The sequence below is a fragment of the Zonotrichia albicollis genome, chromosome 6 (assembly GCF_047830755.1).
Source record: "Zonotrichia albicollis isolate bZonAlb1 chromosome 6, bZonAlb1.hap1, whole genome shotgun sequence".
Lineage (NCBI taxonomy): Eukaryota > Metazoa > Chordata > Aves > Passeriformes > Passerellidae > Zonotrichia > Zonotrichia albicollis.
Genome location: NC_133824.1, coordinates 47,282,921 through 47,301,017, shown reverse-complemented (window position 1 = coordinate 47,301,017; position 18,097 = coordinate 47,282,921). Strand labels below are relative to the sequence as shown.

The following is an 18,097-nucleotide window of genomic DNA, read 5'->3' as shown; positions in this document are numbered from 1 at the left end:
TGGATAGGTTCCAGGCCAGTCACTGGCACTGTACTTACCTTCTCCTTGTTGTCCATGGTGATGGCAATCTGCATCCTCCTTCCCCGTCGGAAAGCCACCAAATGGTCCATCTCCTCCTCGCTCAGGTCCGGCACTCGGCCCGGGCCAGGGAAGCTCTCGGCGCGCTTCTCGCTGACGATCCTCTTGCCCTGGAAGGCACAGGCTCAGTTAAGGACACCCCCATAGACCTCCTAGGAGAGTGGCCATCCCAAACTGCAAAGGATTTTGGCCTGGCAGGACAGAAAATGAGCAGAACAGTCAGAACCCTTGGCTCATAAAGCTGCCACCCCACGGGAAGGGATCTGTGATATTACAGAGGTGTGTTTAGCTGAGCACAACACCAGCATGGCGGGATTTACCCTGCTTGGATAATCTGCAGCATGAACACTGAAAGACGGTTTTATTTTAAGCTTGTGTCTGTGTCTTAGAAACAAATGTGAGGTTGTCCCCTCCCCATACAACATGTCCCAATAAAATGTGAGGCTACCTTAGAGCATAAGCCTAGAAGGTGGAGGAGAAGGGGAAGAGTGGGGTTCATTCTCTTCAACCTTGTCCACATAGCAGTTACTCCCCTGAAGTGTATTAGCATTTGATAATTCATTGATTCATAGTCATTGTGTGTTTGTATTTCTGGAATTATTTATTCAGCAGTGGAATACTTAAGAAACCTGATATATAAGCTCCTTGAGCAAGGGCAGTTTACCCTTCTCAGATATTATTTACAGCTGTCTGTATTAGTGTCATGATTTCACTACATGGATTTACATCTGTTTCTTATTTTGTTAATGATCTTTGTTGCTGGCTGATGTCCTGCCAGTGCCCTCAGCCATCAATTCCACAAAATGAGCACATCTTTTGTACAAAAAGATACTCATTTTTTTCTCATTTAAAAGTATCATCTTTCAGGCCAGTCATGTGCCTTTTTGTTTTTGCCTTACAAGGAAATGAGAGACTTAATAAGTCATATCCATCGTTATCTCTGATCTTTTTCTTTTCTCTTCATCCATATGAAGTCTGCTCAACTTCACCAGGGATGAAAGAACCTCAGCAGCTTCCCTCTCTAAAGGATGGTGCATTTTACTCTGTTTTCCACCCTGAGCTTTCACATTTACTGGAGTCTTGATTTAAAAGGTACTCAAAATCTCCAAGGAAACTTTAGTGAAACTTGGGAACTTTGTTGCTACAAAATTGTTTTTAAAAACAAAAAGCACACCCAGACCTCTGGTTTGTAGGGAAGACATGCAATCAGGGCCTTTGCCATGACATGTGATTGCAAGAAGCCTCACATTAACCTCATTTTCCCTCAGCTCTGCCAGGAGTGCAGATGTTAGTGAGGAGAGAGCCTTCCTGTTCACAGCCTCCATCAGCATGACCTTTTTTACGGCTTCTCAGTCATCAGGCTTCCTAGCACATGATAAATGTTTTAGGAGACACTGGAGTATTTCCAGCAGCAGAACCTCAGTCTCTTGTTTATTCATCTTTCACATTTGTGTGATTTTGCTGTTTCAGCAGAGATAGTTCTTGAGTCAGCCTGATGCAGGGGAGAGGAGTGGTCTGGCTCTGCCTGTCCTGTCAGCCCCAGATAAACAGACATGGTGGGAACCTTGTTACATATTCCTTTGGGGATTTCTAGCTCTGCTTTTGGATTCAGTAATTCTAGGCAGTATTGCTGAGGTGAGAGCCTGAACTGGAGACTGGCCTGGCTCTGCCCTACCCAGAGCACTTGTGTGAGGTGTTTGGCATTCTACTTAACATTATTTTTTTATTAAGAAAGTAAGCCCAGAGATGGTTTAGAAGGCAACAGCAAGCTATTAATCCACAAGTTGTACATCAAGCATTTATTCATCTTAAGTCAACAGCTGTTCCCTAGAGCTCTTCAGTGTTTAGGTGTTGATGGCTCATCCTTTAGACATGTAACAGGGTCACAGATACCTCTTCCCAGGGAGGTCTGGCACTGGGAGGATATTTGAAGGTGACTTCATCACTTGCTGTCTGAGAAAGTCTCTCATGAGACCCAACACAAAGAACCTTGTGCCCAAACACCTCGAGCACAACAGAAGCCTCAAGAGAACATCACTGGATTACAGGGAGTTGAAACCATCCCTGGGCTACTGGATGTTAAAAGGCATGGTGTGAAGGCTGGTGTGCTGACAAAGTTTTTAACCCTGCATTTATTGAGCAGATGGCAAGGAAGACTCAAAGGAAATACAGGAAACAGCTATTTAACATAGATGTGGCAGCTAGACACATCCAGGCTGGGAGACCATCAGATTTTCTGTGTAATACCCTTTGCTCTCCCTCCCTTTACCACTCTTTCCCTCCTTTCTTCCCTCCCTCCCTCCCTCCCTCCCCATTTTGCTTCTGGCTAAGCTGCCTCGCCTGAAGGCACATTCTGCTCAATGTGTCTGCTGACATGTGTCTTCTTCCCTTGTTTCCTATTTTAACAGTCTGGGTGATCTCTCAGCCTGCTTGTCCCACATTGGGAAATCCTGGTCCTTGGTGCCCCAGCTCCCAGAGTGAGAGATGTCATATGAGGAGAGCACCCATGCAGAGCCAAGAGGGACAGAGAGCAGGTCTACAGCCACAGCGCCTGGCAGAGCCAACTCCTCCCCTCCACAGGGCTTGTCCTGGGTCATTCCCTGCCTGACAGAGATCTGGGACTCTGGCACCAGCTCTTTAGCTTAGTCAGAACTACACCACTCCCCATACAGAGTCACTGTAAGGTGAGATGTGCCCATCTCATGCCTGAGGCATGCCCCAGATTGCAGAGGCAGTGTTAAAAATACTCATCCGGGGCATGCCAGGAAAAAGAACTGGGGAACAAAGGAAACTCCTGACTTATGTCCATTTTGTGAAACTTTCCAGCTGGCTTTCCTTTGGGGCATCTTGCTTGACTATGATTTAGGTTGTTGATGATTGGGTGTGAGTGGTTTCCTGCACTGTCGAGGATCTCTGGTGCTGGGACCTTGCAGTGGTCACAGGAAGGATGGTGGTGCCTCATTCAGTCACACCAGCGTCACCAAGCAAGCCCCTCTTTCCAGGCACAGCAATACAGTTTAACACCAGACTGGCCCAGGAGGGCAACAAGTTGACTGATCCCTTAGAAAGGGAACTGGTTCCACCTGGCTGGGTGGAGGGTGTTGCTGAGGGGGCTAGCAAAGCCTGAGGGCTGATTCCTGGGAATCAAATATAGAGAGGGAAGCATGTGGTAGCTCTGAGGTTGTGCTGAATAACTGTGAAATGAGAGGAAACAAGCAGCAAGGAACTGCTCCCTTTGGATGTGACACGCTGGACAGAAAGCTCAAGTGAGAGGCAGAACAGAAGCTCCTTTGTAAGGCAAGAGGCTGCAGTGTGAGAGCAATCCTCTTCCCTACTCACCTTTGCTTTGTTGTCCATGGTAACAGCCAGCTGCACCCTCTTCCCCATCCTGAATGTGAACATATGATCTGCTTCCTCCTCCTCCTCCTCTTCCTCACTGCCAATGCCAAACCCAGGGCTTGTAGGACAGGGGTTTCCCCTTTTCTCACTCACCACCCTTTTGTCCTGGAAAATGAACCACTTCCATTAGCAAATCCAGAGCCTTGACTCAGGGATGTGATTCCCTTCCCCAAACACACCTGCACACAAGCGGGAAGGCAGCTACAAACAGCCCTTGCCCCCAGGAAGTTCTCTGTGCCCAGCACACTGCTGTGACATTCCTGGGGAACAAGGAGCTTGTTGTCTGCTCAGCAGCAAAACCCACAAAGACAGCAGGGCTGAAAAATCCTTTGCACTTACAAATCTGACATTTCAGACTAAAATGCCAGAGTTATGGGAAAGAAATGCCATCCTCATCTCTTTCTGCAGCACACTGAGTTAGCTTGGGAAAGCCCAAGTCCTGCTGAAGGTGGCCTTGGAAGCCAAGTGGATGGCTGAGGGTGGTGCTCACCATCGAGAGGCCTGGGCTATCTTGTCCATAGTGTTCAGTCTGGGTAATTGCATCTTTCAGGTCCTGTATGAGAGAAAAATGTGTGCAGCAGCACCCCAAGAGAGGCAAGGGCCATGGCCAGGGTGGGAGGAGAGCAATGCACTGGCCTGGATCCAACAACCCGGAGTGCTGAAAGCAGGGTGGGCTGGCTCAGCAGGCCCTGCATGAGCTCTGGCAGAAAAGTTCACCAAGGGGTTAAGGCAGGACTGGCTTCCCAAGCCCCATGCTGCCAGGATGGGTGGACAGAGCTTATCAGATTTGATCCAATTAGGAAGGAAACCTGGGACTCACAGTCTCTGGCCCAGGGCCACCTGCTTTGCTCACTCCCAGAGCCTAAGGAGACCATAAGTTTTCCCAGCCTATGGCATTCTCCAGAGGCACTCCTGATGCCTCCAGTGACACACACACATACACCTGATATACTCTGCCTACATATTTGCAGTGATGCTGACACCTGGGACCTATTGAGGGCCAAGTGTGCCTGTTCACACACCCAGTCATCTGCCAGTTATCTCTTTGTGCATGGGTAGAGGTGCCTGGGCATGGCTGGAAACGTATGTGCAGCACCTAAAATCACTCTGATCACACATCTCTGCAGAACTCACACACACTTTTCAGGGCTTAGGATGTATTTCCTGTGCTCAAAGAACTTTGTTGTGGATGGTCTCTCTCAGAAATGCCATTTTGCAGGAGCAGGACTGGAGTGAGAGCTGGCCCATGGTGAAGGAGAGGCATCACTTACGTTGTGAGCTTTGGTGATGGTAATAGTGAGTCCATCCTGCTTGGGCCTCCTGGAGGTAACAGCCATTCCCTCCTGTTCCGCTCGCTTTTTGTCCTCTTCTATTTCCTGAAACACAGATAGCCCTTATCACAAGCCTGTACCTGGATGTTGTTCATTTTCCTGTTTAATTCTGCTAAATGGACCCACCTCCACCTCTAAGAGGGAGTGGACCAACTTGTGTCCCAGTTATGGGATGCAGACAGAGGAAGGTGGCAGTGGGTGAGGAGATGCTGCAGCAGTGAGGCAAGTGTCAGTATCTGTTCTCTGAAGCAATTCAAGAATTGTAGTTAAAGGCTAAGGTAAAGCCTAAGCTAAAGGCAGAGCTCTACCCACCTGGTCTGAGTGTTTCCAATACAAACATGCTATCTAAGTAACACGGTCATTCTGACTGTGCTGACAATCTTCTTTACACTGTGAGTTGAGGACCCCAGATCAGAGCTGGGGAAGGTAAGGACTTGCAGACTCACCTGGTACCTTCGTATCAGTGCTTCGTTTTTTTTCCGCAAAGCCAAGATTTTCTTATCAAGTTCAACATCTTTCTGCTCTTTCTTCCTTAACACAGCATCATCCACAGCAGCATCCTGGAAACACAAGGAGGAAAGCTCTTCTCAGTCATTTTACCAACAGGATGAAACCTGCTCCTTCTGTCTGGACAAGGTGGGAAGTGAAAGAGTCTTTCCCATCACTTCTCCCTGACTTTTCCTGACAGAATTCACTTTCCTTTTCTTACAATTTTTGCTCAGCAATGAGGTAGTCTGAGCAAAGCGCTGCTGCCCCACTTTGATGGCTGTCAGTGGGCTCCAGAGTTAACACCCTGCTTATCTGCATGCAGTACATGACCCTCGCCTTCACGTGTTCTCAGACACCTTGTCAGACATCAGTGAGGGAAAGGCAGCAGAACCTGCTCATGACACAGACCGCACCTCCTGCACCAGCCCATCTCCACTGGCATCCCTTCTGAGGGGTATCTGATCCTACAGCCCCTGCCAAGGGCTGCTTCACCAGGACACAGGGACACGGGCACACATCTGCGTCCCAGTGGGACGACAAGAACATTTAAACTGCCTCCACACATTCTTCTGCTGGACAATGGGATTTTGTCAAGATCTGTGGGAAACAAATGGCTTTTCCACTGCCATTCATCATCGGATATGCGACAGGTGAGCAGATTGCCTTTGTGGGCGGATACAGTTCCATGGGCATTTTGCAAGGCTGATTAAAGCCAAATTCGGTGTTTACCTGAACAGAAGCTGTTCTGGGAGCACTAAATTGGCAGGTTCACTGTTTACTGAGCTCTGGGGTGTTGGCTGCTGAGGGTGGGATCAAAGTGGTGCATGCCCTCAAACACACCCCTTTCATCTTCAGATTCTTTTGAAGGAGAACTGGCAGAGCTGCCGGCTTGAGAAAAAATTTAAAATTCCTGCAGAGGTCTTATTCATGCTCTTCTCTTTTTAAGGCAAAAAAATGGAAAAGGCCTGTCAGGCTGTCCTCCCTCTGCCCATTTGTCAGCATTTTGTCTGCACTGCAAGACGGCTGGTATTGGGGGGGAGGGAGTCTTTCCATTTCCAGCTGGAAACAAGTCACTGGAAGGAAAGTTTGCTGGTGTTCAGCACTTCTCCTTCCCTTTATTAACGAAGCCATTATGGTGTTTCTCTGTGCACAACCTGTTTCAGCAAATGCTGGGAAGCTGTGGGCGGGAGGGGTCGCTCACCCGCACACCCGGGCCCCGCGGCCGAAGCGCCGGGCAGCGTGTGGAGCCCACGCTCAGCTCCCAGGGGCTCACCCATTGTACACTTCAGCCCAGTCAGCGTTTGCTCGTCAGCTGCCGCTCCGAGCCAGCCGATAACAGGGGGCCGGGCCCTGTCCTCCCTTTCTGGAACGAACCGCGGCTCCAGCCCGTGCTGGAGCTGATGCTCAGGATGGAAAGTGTGGCTCCACCGTGCCCTCCCCAGAGTAAAGCTCTTCCGGGGAGCCAAGGTGCCCGTATGTCACCGCGACAGAGAGTTATAAATGGTTTTGGCAGAACAAACGTGCGATGGCTTTGAATCAGCAATCAGCTGAACCCAAAGCCTCCGCGAGAGCAGGGCATAGCCACGGAACGAGAGGCCTCATTCTATTGCAAATTAAAATGTCACAAAAGGAGAAAATTGAAAGCTATCGGCTTTAGGCTTCAGTTAAATGACGACATCCCGTTGTGTGACAGCCCCTCTCCTAAATGGCACACACACTGGCTACGCAGCTCCTTGGGGGCTGGAAGGACACCTCGCTCCTGACTGTCTCTGCGTGCAGTGTTTTCCCATACACTTCTACGATCGCCTGCTTCCACAGCCAGACCTCGGAGACAGCAGGGTTGGGAAAGTGTGAATGGCGGGGAAGGGGGGGAGGGAAAGGGGACAGGAGCGGCCCGTACTAACGTTTTTCTGCGTAAGCAAATGTATCCGCTCTTTTTAAGAAATATCCTCTTCCTTGACAGCTGCAGCTGAAGCCCTCACCAGCACAGGCACCATCCAGCACTGCCTGCGTTTCTGTTTGTTATCTGCCTCCCGGGAGACACCTTATTCTGAGCCAGCCACCACAACCTGCCCCGGCGAGGGATGTAAACCCCAGCACCCAAAATGCGCTCCCCCCAGCACCCCTCCCGCCGTGCGGTACGGCTTGTTTGCTCCCCGTGCCTGCTGGCAGCCAGGCGAGGCAAGAAAACAAAGCGACAGCCGCCGAAAGGCCACCCTGAAGGAAGCGAGTGCAAGTCCTTGCGTGGCCTTTTGGGGTGAGGGACCCCAGCGCCCCCGCCCCTCCCGGCCCCGCGCGGGCAGCACTCACAGCTCGGTGCATGTTGGACATCGGCGGCGGAGCCCGGCGGATTCCAGAGCAGAGCTAAAAGAGGAGAGCCATCAGACGGCCTTTCTCAGCACTGGTTGCACAGCATACAAGATCATGTTTTGATTACAAAAGCCTCGTCTGGGCTCCCAGCCAAGAGCACTGGCTGCCTAATATACCAAGCACAGACAGGGTTTGGAGTGCCTGTGTCCTCCTCTCCAATCTCACTCTCTTTTTAAAAGAAACACTCCCCCTTTTCCCCCCTCCTGACTCCTTTTAACTTCCTGATGCCACAAACCCTCGTTCAAAGTGGGAAAAGCCGGCTGAACAATGACGGATGGATCAGGCAAACAGCTTGGCTTCGCTGCGTGGCCATTCACGGGGTCGTGTTGTTTGTTATGCATGGCTGGCTCCACGCCTGGCGGGGCCGGGAAATATCTGGGGTCCTGCACGTCTTGTGAGTGTGTGCACGAGCCTGCATGGGAAAACATGGGTCAGATTTGCCTTTTTCTGTTTAATTTCAGTATTCTCTGGGAATGATTTCCCCACTGTTAAAGTGGGCCTTTCTTTCAGGAAGGAACTGAAGAGTGCTGTGGGGTGGGCATCACCAGCTGGCAGCAGGACTAGCAGGAGGCACACAGCCAAAGCAGAGGGGCTCCTGTAAGTGCCTGTCCGAAAGCTGCCAAAACAACCCTCAGGAGAGTCACAAGTAGCAACGGGGCTTTGAGGGAACACCATTCAGCTGCTGCATCTTGAGTCACCACATGAACCCTTACCTCACCATAGGATATCCTGAGTTGGAAGGAACCCACAGGATCATCCAGCCCAACTCCTGCCTCTGCCCAGACACCACAAATCCCACCCTGTGTTTGAGAGCATTGTTCAAACCCTCCTGGAGCTCTGGCAGCTTTGGAGCTGTGCCCACTCCCTGGGGAGCCTGCTCAGTGCCTGACCACCCTCTGGGGGAAAGAACCTTTTCCTGATATCCAGCCTAACCCTCCCATGACACAGCTCCAGCTGTTCCCTCGGCTCCTGCTCCTGGTCACAGAGATAAGACATCGGAGCTGCCTCCCCACTGCCCCTTGTGAGGAAGCTGCAGACCCCAATGAGTCTCCTCCAGGCTGAACAAACCTCAGCCATGTGTCCTGACCATGTGCTACATTCTCCCTCAGCACAGACTGGCTGCCCTTTCCCTCCATCCTGAGGGACACAGATCAAGTGTGAGGCAAACAGGAGATGGAAGTACACAAGGGAATGTTTTGTTGCCCAAGGATTGATGCACAGCCCCCCCTTAATGTGAGCCCTTCTATGTTCGTAAGTTAAAAAAACCAAGCTGGTCCACTGCTGCCCACTGTCCACTCTAAACCTTTAAGCAGTTCAACTCCTCACAAAATTCAAGAAAACTGATCTGAAACCTGGAGTAGTTGAAGGGAAATCTGCCAAAGACTTTGCAGAACTCAGAATCTGGTCCCTTCTTTGCACATGACTTGGACATCACGGCTAAGGCACTAAGGAGATGGGAAGCACAGCTTAGTAAAAGCTCTTGGAGGGACAGAGTGACCTATATTAATTAGTAGGTACTCAATGATGAAGGGAAATTGAAACCATTTCCAAGGCAGTGCTTCTGGATTCAGGCTTGATGAAGGAAATGAAGACTCAGCTGTGGGCAGAAAATCGGGAAAAGGAGCTTTGCTGGAGCCCAAGTGCTTGTCAGGACATTTGTGGTGGACACAGCTGTGCAGGAGATGCAGAGTCATGGGGAGCTTTACCTTGACCTGGGAACGGAGGGGAACTGTGGGATGGCACTGCCTTGGTTTTCCAAGCTGGCACACTCTCTTTTGAAGGCAGAGTGATATCCCATTTTTAGCTGGGCTGGAGGCCACAGGGACAAGGTCACCCAGGACTGGGTTGAGTCAGGGAGTCAGTGTTCATGGAAACACTGAAGCCCTCACCAGCACAGGCACCATCCAGCACTGCCTGCATTTCTTTTTGTTATCTGCCTCCTGGGAGGCACCATGTCCTGACCAGCTATCACGACCTGCCCTGGCCAGGGATGTAAACCCCAGCACCAAAACTGTGTGCCCCCAGCACCCCTCCTGCAGGGCAGTATGGCTTATTTGCTCCCCGTGCCTGCTGGCAGCCAGGCAAGGCAAGAAAACAAAGTGACAGCCACTGAAAGGTCGCCCTGAAGGAAGTGCAAGTCCTTGTGTGGCCTTTTGGGGTGAGGGACCCCAGTGCATTATCCTGTGCATTATCCTCTTTGTGAGGTGGTCATGTCTCCTGCCTCAAGGACACTGCAGACTATGTTGATGCTGAGGTTCAGGTTAAAACAGAAACCATTACCCAAACCCAAGGCCAGGTTCTGTGTGCAGCGCTGGCTGAACACCACATGCAGCTGGGTCCATTGTGCTGCCCATGTCATGCTCAAATTATCAAGGCTTAAGCCAACTGCTCACAAGGAGTTTCTCCAGACTTCCCCAGACCTCACATCCATGGCATCCTATGTCCCTGCCATTCCTGGCTGTGTGACGAAGCTCTTCCAGCAAAGAGCAGTGCCACGAACCAGGGGTGAAGATCCCCAAAATACCTTTGCCTTTGCTCATGTCGCTGGAGAGCTGCATTTCCCTCCAGGGCAGTCTCAGCTGCTCCTGACCTCAATACAAAGAGCTGACATGTCTCAGCTGTCCTTTACCATGTCTGAGTGGTACAAATGACAGGCACCTACTTCTGCATCATCATCTGACATCAATGGGAACCCTCAGTGAACACTGCAGACACAGAAACCCATGGGCAAAAGGGCCCAGTCAAGGAAGCAGCTTCTGCAGCTGCAGCAGTGAGGCAAAACAGGCTGGTTTGGGGACCTGCTGATGCCCTTGGGACAGTCAGAGGAGAAAACAGAACCCTATGAATGTGCCAAGATTTATGGGATTATGAATATGCATGTAAATTTAATTATTCCCAGCACTGTGGCCAGAAAGGGCTGCAGTAATACCACCACTGTCCCCATTAAAAAGCTGTCAAAACCCCTGATTTTCTCTAAAGTGCAGTGTCAATCCCAAAACTGGCACTGCCTTCCAATGAGGTCTGTGCCTGCATCAAGCTATGGGCAATCCTTCTGGACCATTATCCAGGCACCAGGCATTCCAATACCCAGAGGTTTGCTTTTGGGAAGGAGAGGAGCCAGAGAAGGTTCCTATTACTCCTGCTCTAGTGAGCGGGGTGTGCTGGATGCATGACATTTTGGGAGTCCTGCATGACTTCAGGACACACTGAATCCTGCTCACACCAATACTCCCACCTGGGTGGCTGCAGGACACCAATCCTGCTCTCTCCAGCCGTTGGTGGCAGCGCTTCCCACACGCAGCAGCTTGACAGAGTATTTCAGACAGCAAGTGTTCCTGCATCCATGAGCAACAGGAAGGACATCTGGAGAAACCAGCCTCATTACTCACTCAGCAATTTGTACACCACACCTAGAGTTAATCTCTTTATTCTTTCAAATCCCAAAAGACCTGCTGGGATGGTCTAATTCTGGGCTCTCTCGTGCTCTGGCTGGTGCCACCTCTGAAACTGCTCAGCACAGTGGGCACATGAAGTGTACCCAGGTTGGCTCTGTGGTTTCTGCTTCATGGATCTGTCAGCTCTTGCTAACCTCAGGCTGCCCCTGAAGAAGTCGCTGGGGTGGACAGCAGCTTCCTTCAGGAAAGCCTGGAAGCTGGAGGAATCAAAAGGATATAACGGGGTCTTTTCTGCATTGCCCTGCTGTGACTGCATTGCTCAGGGGCTCAGCTGACTGTCCTTAAGCACAGCCTCCAGCTGCCTACTTGGAGCCCTCACTCTCCACTTGGGCCAAAGCTTGCTGGAGATTTTTCTGGGGCCAAGGAAGGAAAGCAGGGCAATGACCTCTCCATTTTGTGCTTGTGACAGTGAAATAGTCCCTTTCTCTAATTGTGTGCTGCAAGGCCTTTCAGTTTTGGCACAAAGAACCATCCCTGACAGGATTCTGCCATCTCCCTGCTCCAGGACAGCACTCAGCATCTGGCACAAAGTTTTGCCCCATATTTTATCGGTAAGACTCTGTCTCTCTGCCTTACAGAAAGACTGAAGGAAAGAATCTGATTCTTCAAAAAATGCAAACTTGCCTGCCCCAAGAAATATTCCTGGCATCCCTTCATCAGCCCTTCCACCAGCAGGAACAACTTCAGCTTGAAATCCTCTCTCCTTTTCCTTTTGCACTCTGTGAAACTCCTCCAGAGCCACTCAGTGCCATGCTGCCACTTTTCCCAAGTGCACTTCACCCAGCCTTATCCTGGCTCCTCTCCATTTTTTGCATGACCGCTATCGAGTCAACAGATGGCACTCGGGAACTGCTGGGAGGATCTGGGAGGCAGCTGCCAAAAGCCCACTGAAGGAGCTGAAGTCTGGATGCTGTGGGAGGCTGTTTCTGCATTATGTGTCAGGACTGCAGATAAGGCACAGGGCCGAGTCTCCAGGCACGGCTGTGTGCAGCGATGTGCGCCCGAGGCTCCTGAGCTGAGCTAGCAATCCTTCTCCATGCCTTGGACAGAGGGAGGGATGGGAACACAGTGTATCAAAGAAGAGTTCCGGGAGGCCTGGAGGCACACTTCCTACCAAACACACAATAAGGCAATTCCTCTTGCCTCCCTTGCCTCCCCCAGCTCTGGTCCTTCAAGCAGCTGCACTGCAGGATTCAAAAGGGGTTGAGGTGTTTCCTCCAGCCAGGAGAAAGGTCAGCATATTCCCTAGACTGAGAAGAGAGACCAGGCAGGAACCTTAAATGGACTTTAGCTGGAGAGACTCGTGGGGATCAAAGAGCTGCTGAGACATTTGTTTTGAAATGGATCAAAATTTAAACTATTAACTAAAGACAGTTAAAGGACTTAATGGCAGCTTGGTCCCATTTAACAGCAGTAAGGATCATAGCTGCCTATTGGTACTTCCACAGGGATACCAATCATGGCACAGCACAGAAACATCTCAGGATGTGCAGAGCAGCCCTCTTCTCATTTGAAACAAGACATCCCCTCTTTTCCCCTTCCCTGTTCATCATTGCAGCGTGCAGGGTCCGGCCTCAAGTCCTGTGGGTGAGTTCTGTTCATACTTGTGTTTAATGCCACCTTGAAAAACCCATGATCTTGTCAGCTCTTCCAATATTTTCTGCTCCTGAAAACTTATCATTCCAGTATAAGACCTCTGAAGTGGTCAAAGCCTGAGAAAATGAAAAATTGCTCTGTCCACTTAGTTTTTCTCCCTTGCAGACACTCTCAGCAGGGACAAATACAGGTTTGCTGACCTTGTTCACTACCCAGCCTTCAGATGTAGGACACAGGACCCAGCCTTGGGAGGGTGTGAGGATGTGGAAAGTGGCCGGGACAGCCAGTCAGGCAGGTTTTTTCGTCTTTTATGGAAATGTAGTCCTTGGGGAAAGCATGGAATGCTGCAGACAGCAACTTGTTTGCCCTGTCATCAGCAGGGGCCCAGGGAGGTTCCCCATTCCAGCCATGGCTTCAGCCCAGATCTAGGAGGACACGGACAACCCAGTGGCCGGGGCTCACAAGCTGCAAATGAGCAGCCAGGAGCCAGCTTGCTCTTGACGTGGTCACATGCCCTTTGTGAACTCCAAAAAGTCACAATTATTCCATGTATGGCTGCTTTGGGGCTACACAAATGAGAGTGACCCACTCTGAGTCTGATGCAAGAAGAAAAAAGTGGCAAATTCGGTCCCTCTCATCCCAGCCAAACTCCATTAAAGCCTAACAAACCATCTCATTTCCCTTTGCCAGCAGACCTCAAAAGCAAGCTCCAGAGACCAACCTTGGCTCCAGGGTTTGAGCTGGACTGAAGAATCTCCGTGGGCTCCAGTGGTGCCACTTCACAGGGATGCTGCATGGATTCTGCCTGGGCTCAGCAGGAACACTGGCTCTGCTTATGCAGAGGGTCAAGGTGTGCAGCTGGTTGGGAGCACAAACACAGGAAGGACCAGCCTGGGAAGGGAGGAGATGAAAAGGGGAGTCAAGGTGGCAATTAAATATTAAAGGACTAGTTCAACAATAATTAGTACTTGGGTGAAGGGAAGGGGTGGAGGTGCCTGGAAAATAGAATAGTTCTTTCCAATAATGTTAGAGTGAATATAAAAGCAAACCTTTACTTGAAAGCTTGCAAGTACACTATATGGCAAAAATCACACGTGGTATAGTAATTGTACAATTTTTATAAGGTTAGTCAATTAGTATACATATCATATACTGTCCACTTAAAAGGTTAGTTGATTAGGTAATAATTCCTGGGGTGTCCACTGGAAGCAGTCCAGAGCTTTCTTTTGCCCCACTTTTATTATGTCTGGTCCAGATTCTGGTTGGAAAACAGAACATCCTTGTAATTTGTTCTCTTCTTGAAATAAGACTACACAATACTTAGGTTTGTAAAGTTATCCTATTGTTTCTAAATGTAGGGAAGAAAGAGAGGAAAACTACTAGAAGCTACAGCCATGCTTTAGCAATCTACAAAGCTGCAAATATATTAAAAATATAAAAAGCTAAAAATCTTAGGCATCACATGAAGCACTTCCAGACTTACTGGGCTGTGCCTGGCTACTGAGAGCTTCACTAAAGTGGCAGAAAACTTCTGAAAGTGCAAATAATCCCTGCTCCAACACGATGGAAATCATAACTCAAAAGGATGATAGCTTTCTCTGGGTGACCATTTTGGGTCCCTGAGTGAGATCCTGAGCCAAGTGATTCTCCTTTGGGAATGTGGATATTTTGTTGGCCCTTCTGACTTGATCTCTGCAGAAAGGCTGAGGGGTTGCCCAGGCCTAGAGACACTGTGCAGCCCAAACACTTTGGATTAGGGTGGGCTACCACACAATTAGGGTTCAGAACTGGGTTTGAAAAAAGGAAAAGTTCCATTTCCTTTCTCCCTGGAATATTTTGTTCCCTTCAGTACTTTCAGAAGGAATTGATTAAAAGCACTCTTCCTTTGCCCTGTTGTTATTGAAAGATAAGAAAGGTTTGGAACAAACATTTAAAGATGCCTTTTTCTGGAAGCACCAGATGAAATACTTGGAGCATTTCTGAAGCGCAGTTGCTAACCAAAAAAAAAAAAGCAGAAACATTTCAACAAATATGAGAAGTGTAAGCTTTCCACACTGCTCATATATCTGCTCTTGAGCCAAAAGAACTGGTTTTCCTCCCCCCAAGGCTCTGATCCTCCTGAAATGAGCCGTTTTGCCCAGTTTCCTCAGCCAAATGTCAACTGGGCCATCTCTGGATGACACTGACACGCTGGCACTGGTGCCATTGGGACCTTGTTTAGGCTGTGAAGGTATTGTAACAGGCAGTTAGTCAAGTTGTGTCACATACCCCAGTGCCTTCTCTGGCCTTCCCCAGGCTGAGAATTTGTGTCCCAAATGTCACAGGAAGAATATTTATGTACAAAGGATGAATTAGTCTGGGATATCTCAGGATGCTTGGAGGGAACTGGCTCACTGTCAGTCACGCTTGGAAATGGTGTGAACATATGGGCGGCTTCAGAGCGAATGTGGCTGCGCTCCCAGCACACAGCACCAGGAAAAATGGGACAATATTGCCACAGTGAGACTTCCCCTGCCAAGACAAAGTGGAATTGGGTCTCCATGGGCCTCCTGCCCCATTCAAACACACTGCAAATTCAGCACATCTCTTATTTGCTTCAGTTTGCAATGTCCCAGTGCCCAGAAACATAACTGCCATATGCCTGCAACCTTCTCAGCCCTGGTACTGGGTCAACAACTATTCAGAGCTTTCCAGCACTGCAGGAGCCTTGCAGAAGCCTGAGAAAGAGAGAAGGGCCCTGCATGGATCTCTCATCTGTGTGCAGCATGTGGGCCATGCTCCAGCACACACCCTGGGCAGAAATGATGACTGACAATCAAAAACAACCTGTGAGCCTGATTCCTGAGCCCTTTTCAACCTCATGCCTTAAAATGGCATACACTGGGGAAGATACTTCTTATCAACACAGACAACTGCACAGATTTTGGAAGGTGATGGTTCCTCCAAGCCCATCCCAGTACAGAGTGGTCACAAACAGCACTGAACAAAAAGGCACTAAATCTTATTCTTTCAGGTAGTTATACTCCTAAGAACTCAGAAGAAGGTGGGCTCTGTGGAGTGCAGACACCTGCAGAGACACACATCCTTCTGTGCACAATGACATTGCTTGTGCTGTGCTGCTGGGACAGCAGCAAATCAAACTGGCTGTGTAGAGGAGACCCAGCATCCATCTGGGCCTTTCTCTTCAGGCACCCAGCACCAATGGCTTTGGTGTATAATGTAAATGTTTAGACAAACAGCTCTGTCGCAGGTCCTGGCACTGAAACCATTACTAAAGCACTTTATATCTCTAAATTAACCCCTCCTGAAGTTTCAGGAGGTGGGCAGGTATATTCACCTGTAAAATAAGCCATGCACGGTGAAATGACTGGGGCTCAGTTGGCTAATGCAGTGCTGTTCTCTGGCTAAGGAAGCGATTTCAGTGGGTGAGACAATGGGAGGTTTATGCAGCAGGAGCAGCCAGGACTGCTGCTGTACCCATGGAAATCTTCCAGCACGGGAGGTGTCTGGCACACTGTCACTGGCTTCGAGCAGCAGAAATACGCTGGCTATTTCATTGCTCCAGTGAGCAGTGACAAACCAGGGTTCATAAGCTGGCTGCAGATCCATGAGCCATTGCACATTGCCTGGAAACCAGCAGTCTGCTGCAATCCGAGGCAGCTGCGCAATGATCCCCAGCCTTGCTTTGGCCAGGATGACTTCAGGGGCTTGGGTGTCTATGAAACTCATGACATGAGTGTTTTTGCACTGTGCAAAACACCATGGTGGTGTCACCACTTCAAGCTGTCAGCTTTGAGCATGGTTTCCCTGAGATTTGGGGTAGCATTGTCTGCAGAAAAAGAGGCAGGGATGCATCCCAATCCAAAGAGACTGCTCCGGACCACTTGGCCTCCATCCTGCTGACCTACCCATCATGGTTTGCCAGGCAATGAAATTAAGAGTTCCTCTGGATGAAGGCTGTTCACATCTTGATGGAATTGTCTTGTGGGAAGCATTTATGTCCCTAGTTCCTAAAATAGTTTGGGAACCCCATTTACGTGTTCTTCCTGCTCACCCTTAGGTTGTTTCTGTAAGGAGAGGACATCTTGGGATCAGCACATGCCTCCCCTAGAATGACACTGAGATCTGCCCCACCAGTCTCAAGCTGGCCAAGCACAGGGAGTCACAGAGTGGCAATATTCCAAATGACACAACACATTAAGGAGAGCATCAGCTTCCGGGTGCTGGGAGAGGCAATTCCTCTTCTGCTGCACTGCAGGGGCAGGAGCCAAGCAGGTTTGAAGTAAGGGACTCCTGGATTCCCAGATTTGGCCACTACAGCCGGTCCCCCCAGCCCTGGCAGAGCAGCAGCAGCAGCCCCAGGAGGGACGTGGGCAACACCACTGCTGCCTAGGGCAGTGCTTTGCAGCCAGCTGGGAGCACAAGCCCTGCTATAGCCCCTGGCTAAGGGCAATGAAAAATAATTAATCCATGTGTTGAATACCTTGCAGCAGTACAGAGGAAACCTGCCAAGCTGTGGGAGTGAGGAAGCGTGATCACCCCCACTTACCAGACAAGGAGTTCGCACCTCGGGCTGAGCCAAACTAAAGCTGTAAGATGTGCCTGTCTGTCAGAAGCAGTGGGATGTTTGGAATCCAGCTGATTCCCACCATCCTTGTGGCTCCCATGGCTCTATTAATATCATTACTGTTGCAAGAATTTTTATTTAGCATCGGGAAGAATGAAAAGGAAATATCACCTATGTCCTTGTCACCACATTAATGCTAGCTAATCTTTTCAGCAGATACCAGGTTTCAGTCTTTCCTGCTGGGCCACACCAATACAAGCTGCTCTGGAGCTGCTCCTCGCAGTGGATCCGATCCTACCAGGCAAGTGACATTTCTGTGGCTGGGCTCAGAACAGCAGGCTTTTCCCTGCGGCCCTGCCCAGAAGAGAGCGCCACGCTGGGCCAGCGGCGCTGCCCGCAGGCTGTCCTGGAAACTCCCTCCTGCTGGGTTCAGAGAAGTGTCAGCCTTCGGTGGGAGAGTCACCCACCCTGGCATTAGGAAAAGCTTTTTGTTCTTTAAACTGCCTCGGGCATTTAAGTCATTAAGGCAGGAAGGGCTTACTCTAAGCAGCTAGAGGATTAGTGGAAGTTATAGGATACTCTCCACTCTAATACTTTCCCTTTTTGCTTCAGCTGTTCTGTATGTGTGAAGCAAAAAGGATGCCACCCTCATGAGAAAGAAGGTCACTGCCACTGTGAGGTCCACAGACATGGCTACGAGGAAGGAGAAGGTCACAGCCATCCCCACAGCCGCACAAAGGATGATGACAAGGCAGAGAAGGTCGCTGTCACTCCCATGGCCATACACACAGCCACAAGAAAGCCCCAAGTCC

General features: G+C 49.9%; 1 protein-coding gene and 1 long non-coding RNA gene across 7 annotated transcripts in view; one reads left to right on the top strand and one right to left on the bottom strand.

The window, feature by feature from the left end:
• CCDC9B (coiled-coil domain containing 9B) overlaps positions 1–8,005 on the bottom strand; it is a 31,883-nt gene extending 23,878 nt beyond the window's left edge. Inside the window, exons 1-6 of one of the 3 annotated variants that reach the window (XM_005494816.4) lie at positions 7,608–8,005; positions 5,255–5,368; positions 4,749–4,853; positions 3,968–4,030; positions 3,418–3,582; positions 39–188 (exon numbers count right to left, since the gene is read on the bottom strand). In XM_005494816.4, the coding sequence (XP_005494873.2) occupies positions 39–188; positions 3,418–3,582; positions 3,968–4,030; positions 4,749–4,853; positions 5,255–5,368; positions 7,608–7,628 (618 nt within the window). In that variant the 5' untranslated portion in view covers positions 7,629–8,005. The remainder of the gene's footprint in view (positions 1–38; positions 189–3,417; positions 3,583–3,967; positions 4,031–4,748; positions 4,854–5,254; positions 5,369–7,607) is intronic. The other 2 variants (XM_005494817.3, XM_074543512.1) reach the window with 2 other exon arrangements.
• On the top strand, positions 40–17,586 carry LOC141729399 (uncharacterized). Of its 4 annotated transcripts, none has more exons than XR_012580892.1 (4): positions 40–5,947; positions 7,261–12,709; positions 13,409–13,568; positions 17,502–17,586. It is a non-coding gene; the product is annotated as an uncharacterized LOC141729399 (long non-coding RNA). The 4 variants fall into 4 exon arrangements; XR_012580891.1 differs by having other exon boundaries at positions 17,499–17,586; XR_012580893.1 differs by lacking the exon at positions 17,502–17,586 and having other exon boundaries at positions 13,412–14,543.
• Positions 17,587–18,097: the final 511 nt, after the last annotated feature.